Source organism: Rhagoletis pomonella, unplaced genomic scaffold (assembly GCF_013731165.1).
Source record: "Rhagoletis pomonella isolate Grant_MI unplaced genomic scaffold, Rhpom_1.0 Rhpom_scaffold_00002, whole genome shotgun sequence".
NCBI lineage: Eukaryota > Metazoa > Arthropoda > Insecta > Diptera > Tephritidae > Rhagoletis > Rhagoletis pomonella.
The window spans coordinates 10,485,086-10,492,428 of record NW_023458556.1 but is presented as its reverse complement, the minus strand read 5'-3'; the positions used below and the strand labels follow the sequence as shown (position 1 = coordinate 10,492,428).

The 7,343-nt window shown below is 36.1% G+C and overlaps 1 protein-coding gene and 1 long non-coding RNA gene across 2 annotated transcripts in view; both read right to left on the bottom strand.

Annotated features, from left to right (window-relative positions):
* Positions 1-3,173: 3,173 nt before the first annotated feature.
* Positions 3,174-3,657, bottom strand: LOC118733049. Its single transcript, XR_004992201.1, has 2 exons — positions 3,582-3,657; positions 3,174-3,530 (listed from the first exon to the last, which is right to left on the bottom strand). It is a non-coding gene; the product is annotated as an uncharacterized LOC118733049 (long non-coding RNA).
* A 2,411-nt stretch (positions 3,658-6,068) lies between these two features.
* LOC118734443 (RNA-binding protein pno1) overlaps positions 6,069-7,343 on the bottom strand; it is a 2,461-nt gene continuing 1,186 nt past the window's right edge. Inside the window, exon 4 of the mRNA XM_036464163.1 lies at positions 6,069-6,072. Coding sequence (XP_036320056.1) covers positions 6,069-6,072 — 4 coding nt within the window. The remainder of the gene's footprint in view (positions 6,073-7,343) is intronic.

The window sequence follows — 7,343 nt, the reverse complement described above, 5'->3', positions numbered from 1 at the left end:
CCCAAAATGGCAAACCAACAGCGAAACCCAAGCTTTAGCTGCTCCCTGCCATCGATCATGGTGACCGTCCTCCCCAACAGCGCGTTCGACAGCCTTTGCAACATTGCAGTTGTGTAGTTAGTTTAATTAAAAGTTTTCCACCGCAACAATTGTCATGGCCGTGTCACTTCCCGCCTCCGACAGCTACATACTATGGCCATTAGCGACGACTGATGAAGAAAGTTGCTAACATGCTTCGCAGACAGGACGCTTTTCACAAATCCATAAAATCATTTAAATTTGTCATGCCGATGTATTGATTTACGATCAGATACAAACGTTGGGATATAGATACATATGTATGTATGGATGCATTTACATAAGTATATCCGCACATATGTATATGTATATGTTTGTACTTGCGGTAGTCGTTGCAGTTTTTCAATGATTTAATTGTTGTTGTGGCTAGTTATGGGCAAGTGGCTGCGCATGGGTGGTAAAGGCGTTGTACGTACGGAATTTTGTCATGCAACGACCTGGTTGAAAAATGTGTTTTTGCAAAATCTGACGTCTTATGTGCGAGTATTAATTAACTTATTACACCGTCAAATTGCCTATTTGGGATTATGAGTTTGACGGGTTACAAATACATATGTATAAACCCATGGAAATGAATTGGTTATTTAGCTATGTACATATTTAAGTTTTGTTGCATTAACTTTGCCCAGCATGAATGGAGATCTGAAATTGTACATACTCAACGTGAATGAATTTTCGTTGAAGGAAATAACTTTAACTTTTTTTTAGATATTTTTGAGAGTAAACTTAAATAAACGTTATTTAAAATGAATTTTGTATGACAGCCCTTTCGAGCAGGGGTGGAAGTAATGTAAGTCTAAATGCAAAATACCTCATAGTGCCCCGTGAGGTTTTTTCAATTCGTCAAATCGACAAATTTACGTTGCTGCAGTTGGTAGACCCTGGAAACGTACTGTTACGTCGTGGTCGAACCAAAGAAGAGGGATGTTAGCCGATACCTTGCGCGTCGTTTGGAATGATACCTAAGTTGGCAAATTGTCGAATTTGTAGTGTTCTTAGAAGCAGTTGTTCCTGTCGGGGAAAGAGACCTTGAAATTTTGTGTGAAGTAAAATTTCCGAAGGTACAGGTCCACAAGGCTAATGAGCAGCACAACTTCTTGTTCTCTAAACCTGAGGGTGGAAGAGTGTATAAGCTTTTTGTCCTCTATATTGTACCCTGAAATAAACCTTGCTGTAAACAGAAGAGCCTATTTATTGATTATAATGTTTTTGGGTGGCAGGCCAAGACGCACCTCGACCCGCGTTGAGTTCGGGCCGCGGTTAGTGTTGTTCTTATCGCGTCAGTGATGCCCACGTAGGCTAGTCGTGGTAGCTTTCTGAGCTTGGCCTGCGTGGACTTCACTTCTGCCTTCTTCTACTAGACGGGTGCAGCACCAGTTAGAATAGTTTTAGAGATGTCATCATACCTTGACAGGTTAGGTCTGATGCCCCATTTCCATTACATTAGTTTTAGGCAGCTCCAGAGAGAGAACCTGACCTTTTGAATAGGTTTATCTAGGTGCCGAATCCATGAGAGCTTGTCATCAAGTATTACTTCTAGATATTTAACTTCTTTGGAGAAGTGTATCCTGGAGGGGTTCAAATAGCAGTTTGTCTTTTCAGATTGATTAGATCACTTAGTGGTCATATATATCATGTCAGCTTTTCAAGGATAAAAAAGCGGAAACAAGTTACTACTTACTTTCTACGTCGAGGATAGTCATTGAAATTTTAACCACGGATTGCACCGATTAATAATTTGATTAAATTAATCGATTATTGTTGTTCAATTTGCGATTTAATTGTATCGTAATTTTCGTGTTTCATTAATCGAGTAATTGTAAAAAATCGTAAAAATATTTTCAAGAAATATGAATTCTGTAGATGTCCATCCATCGAACATTCTTTTTTGCTAGCTGCGTCAACTTTACCTGAACTGAGGTTCAAAAAAATTCAATGCAAAGATTCGTTAGCATTGGCCTCAGTAATGAAGTTCTTGCGAACTTTAATAATGGGCGCAGATGATCTTATGGAAACGGGTAGCGTGTCGTCACTAGAATCAGTAAAAAATGAGTTGGCTCTTTGGGCTCCTCATAAATCTCTTTTACACGAACGAAGGCGACAAGATAATGATTTGGCTCACCCACAAGATGAAATGAGTTTTAATTTATGTAAATTTTTTAGTCATTTAGTTGGCATCTCGGTACCTGTTTTTTCAAAAGCAAACGCAAACGGTTAACAACAAAACGCAAATCAAAATTTTTGCAAACTTGGTTAAATAATAAATAATTATCGCAGCTAAAAATACCCGCTAATTAAGAAGAGGGTTAGAAATTGTTTTTTAGAGAAGTGTAAAAAAGTGCCTTTAAAACTTCGATTAATCGATTATTTCTCAACAATTGCAATTAATTGTTTGTGGCTTGTGATTAATCATATCACTAATTAATCGATTATTTTATTTTTTTGCCATCCTTATGCGCAGCACTCGCTACAATAAATACTTTAGTCGGAAATCCACTATGGCATATCTATAAAAAAAAAAGGAATTCACACCCTTTTTGTTTATTTGGCAGCACTGTTTGTGATTGTTTTGAAAGTGTCTTGTTTACAAACAAACAACACCGGCCCAACGGGCATCATCTCTCTGATTTTCATTTCTACCGATTTGACGGATACATACTGGTCGACTATCTGCTCTTTACATTTGCATTGCGATTGTTGACTGAGTTCGTGCCGAATATTCAGCTGCCGGGCAGGTTTTCTGTTGCATAGATGGGATGGGTGGGTGAGTCTGCTGCACTGCGGTTCATACATAAATCATGAATATTGTCGCCATTGATTTTCTACTGTAATGTATGCTAAGGCAGTTGGGGTCGTGGTTTTCAGTTGAAGTTCGGTGCAGTAGTTGCAACAATTGGCAAATTTGAGGCATGGCGAGCGATATGTATTTTGCTAGTATGTACTAGTTATCTATATACTAACGCCAGAGCAGCTGCTAACTAGGAAGCGATGGGCGAAAATGCGCTAATGAAGCCGGCACGAGGCCGCTGTGTGTTGTTGTGTGGGTGTGCCCTGTAGACTTTTGCATATACGTATTTTTTTTGTGTATGTACATTTGTATGTACCATACCAAAGCTGAAGGTGTGCAAACAATTCAATACATTTATTGTTTGGTTAATTTTTTCTCTTTGAATGAAAGCGAGTTGCAAGCACTTAGCACCTTCATAGTTGGTGGAGGACTTTTTCACAACTTTAACAGCGTCTGTAGGACTAAATTTAGTAATCGTTATGGCATGAGTTTAATATGGAGTAAATTTTTCGTTGCCGGCTGGTTCAAAATATATATATTGATGTTATGCCTTATAAACTGGTTCTATGCGCCAACACTTATTTATGGAACGAACCCTGGTGATACCTGCTTGGAGCGAAGCAGTTTACTATGTCACGACTGCGGCAGCTTTTAGCCCTTAAGACTTTGGTGAATAATCAATATATGCACATATGTAAGTATATACTATACATACGCCCCTATGTCTACTAAAATGCCTCTCATAGCTGTGCGGTAAAACGCCTGCCTGCCTGCATATTTACTGCCTAAAAGGGTCCGTGCTGTTGCTGGTTTTGCAGCTGTTTATGCTTCACTCAAAGGCGTGCAGTTGCCGGGCCCACGATCGCCGAATGCACCCCCTTTTGTTTGGGCATGCGTGCTTCCGCGAAACTTTGGTGAGCTTTGGCAGCACTGCTATGTAGATATGTGGTTGTGCTCCTCTGCGCACAAAAGTAATCAAGAGAGGGTAGTTTGCGAGGGTATTTTTCAAGAATATTCTTCGGTAATTTGCTCTCACTTCTCGTTCGCTAATTTTGCATGCCACAGTGGGGAATCGCGCACAAAAGGCGGTTACGTACAATAAATAAACTTTAGAACTGAAGGATACTATTTAAATTTCCAAGAAAGTGTTAAACAATGTTTGGAGTCTTTTAAAAAAATCTATGGCCTTATTTATAAAAAATAAAATAGGTTTAAAGAGCTCTATAAAGTCACATTTTCATACAAATTTTTCAATTTATAGACCTTTTATAAATCTATTTTATTTTTTATGAATAAGGCCATTTGATTTTATCCCTCTTATATATACGATTTTGAGAAGAGGAAGCTTCGATTGTCAAACATCATTAAGGCCTCTAAAGGTAACCTTGTTTCTGGAAGACGAGAAGTCGAGCAAAAATAGTATCAACTTATTTTGTATATTGATAAACTCGATGCAATTACTCACTAATAAAATATTTAATCTGATTTATTTTGCTTCGTTCCCACTGTGCGTGCGCCCAGTCACCCTTAAGCTTACATATATTCTTATTGGAAACTTGGTTTACGTGAGGGGTTGTGAATTATGCTTTTCTGCGAGTGTTTTCAGGGTGGGCGTTTAGTGTTCGTATGCCACGATGGACAGACACGACAATTAAAGTTTCTCGCTGCATTTGATTGTATTCTTTGCTGGCTGCAATTTCGGCCGTATTGTAAATACATAAACTTATTAAAATCTAAGCAATCATTTTGGTGTTTAATTAAAGTAAATGTGAAAGTTTAATTAGTGCATAAGCTCGTAAGATTCACGCAAATAAGGTGTTGAGGTGTAAAAATTAGCAGGCAAAGTCGCTAAAAAAAGGTGTTGTGCTAAATATTCATTGCGTTGACAAGAAAATTTCGAATCCAGCATCCTGCAACTGGGCTGGAAAAATCAATAACGTCTGTGCAGAAGAAAAGTAAGACAAGTGACTGCATTTTGGTATGCACAGCAATTAATTGCAAATATTCGCAACATATTGAAATGTAAAAATTAAAAAACGAATATAGAAACTTTAAAAAGTTCAGCAATATTCGTCAATGGATATATTAACTGTGCGAAAAATCAATACTCATATGCACTCCGCTGGCCTCGTCGTGATGGTCTAATAAAGCTCTAGACCCTAAAAGACTGCGGGTTATTCCGAAAATGTTCAAGGCTATCCGCGTTTAAAACATGTTTGTGTGTGTTTTGTAAAGATTTTTTTCCATTAATCCTCAGCAAATAATATAAAAATAATCTGAATTGCATTCCACAATGAATGAAATACTTAGAATTTCCACATTAAGTTTCCAATTGTACAGGAATACTCGTAAAAAAAGATTTATGTGAATATGCGAGTAAACATTGCAAACATTTCGAAAAACGAATGGAATATTTCTAATGGGGGGGCAAAGATTTCTGGAGCAACTGTCTGGAATGTTAGGGCGATAAACAAATTATTCATACACATGTTTATATTAAATTTTATGAGGGTACATTAGGATGCATCATTCTCCATACAAAAAAAAAAAAGAAAAAAACAAATGGTACTGTCTACTCATCGGAATTATAACATTTATTATATTTTAAGACCACCGCCAAAATATTCCGGAAAATACTAAGATTTATGTGAGCTAGATCCGTTTGAAAATACCACGAGATTTTATAAATAAAATTAGTTTTTAAAAATATGTTTAAAAAAAAAATCCCGTTGGATTATAGAAGATTTTAAGTCTAAAAGATCTGCATAAAAATGTTTAAAAATTTTATCAACGGCATCAAAGTACATTTTGAGATTTTTGGAGGTATCTTCAAATCAGTCTAGCGCACGTAGATCTTAATATTTTTCCGAAACACTTTGGCGGTAGTCTTAAAATATAAAATTTTTCCTAATCCGGTGGAAAAACCACAAAACTTTTTGGTGAAACACCCTAATGCAAATGTGAAAAATATACATATGCATGTCTGTAAAAGTAATGTAAACATATATGAGGCATCACGTAATCGAAATGACGGCAATAACATACGTAAACAAATACCAATGAATTTTGTTTAAACTAAAAGTACGACACGAAGAAAATCTTGAGCAGGCATTGAAAATCAGTTTCCTCAAAACTATTTAATCACTTGCACTAAAATTTAGTTAATTGTGGCAAAATGATACCGGTATCAAAGCAATATACGTCATCTAAATATATTAAGAAAAAAAAAACAACTTACCATAAAAATTACAGATCCGGATCAAAATTAAATTTTAAAATTTAAAGTTTTAAATCAAAATTTGTATGGAGCTGAAAGCGACAAATATTCTCGCAATTTGGCCCCATTCGAATATTTTCTGTTTCCAAACCTGAAGAAATGGCTTGGCGGAATCAAAAGCTCATCACTGAAACATATTTATGTTTTGAGGGAACCAATTGTATGTGGAATGGTTAAAATTATTGAAAAACACTGTACTAAATTTATAAAGCTAAAAAGAGGCAAATGTATATGGTTAGACATATGTACGTACATACATACATATGTGCATACATAAACATACAAGCGGGATAAAAAGTGATAATGAAGCTGTTAATGAATTGATGTCGGAGATGATGAGTTAAACAGATGCCGACCTACATAAATTTGTGTAAAATATAGTGAAACAGCAGAATTGGAAATGCTTTAAAAATAGTTTTTCTTCGCTAAATGCATTAGAATTGGTCAGTAAACTTATGATTTTAGAACGCTTGCCTGAACGACAACATATATCTTCCATCAAATCTGAAGCCATATTTTGTTGTAATTTGATTGTAAGTGCCGTCGTTTTTTGAGTTGTAAATAAGCGATATTTATATTAGAGTGCCTCATGAAAAAACATTGCCGCTTTCCCAAGGGAGTCACAAAATTTGGTATTTTTTATGGTTCCTATCAGAGCATTTCGGGTCAGATCGATTATTCATGAGCAGCACCGCGGGTGGTCCAAGAATGCATGTGAAAAAGTAAAGTCGGAATTTGAATGCTTTCACCCCTAGGATTCTTCTATGCCGAAAAAAATGTACCCTCTATTATTTTGAAACCAAAAAATATTTAGAGGTCGCTCAAAGCGCTCAAAGTTTTCCATCTATTTAATATGGGAAACAATTAACTTTTCGTAAAAATGTCATAGAATTCTTAAAAATCAATAGATTTCGACCGGAAAAGTCTGTTTCTCTGCAGGAGATTCGCAATAATAATTACCCAATTGTTTATTTTCAGTATTTTCCAAGTTATGCCGCTCACAAACAACGCGGAATTGGTGAAAGTTATATTTTCTAATTCGCTTGGGGATAGAGCACCGATTTTTTTTTTTTGATGAAACGTGAGGCAGTCTAAGGTATGTACATTAGGGCGGAGTAATATATTCGGAGCAACATTTTCGAAGAAAGAGTATAGCAAATACAAATTCTATGATTAATTCTATATCAAAAATGACGTTTG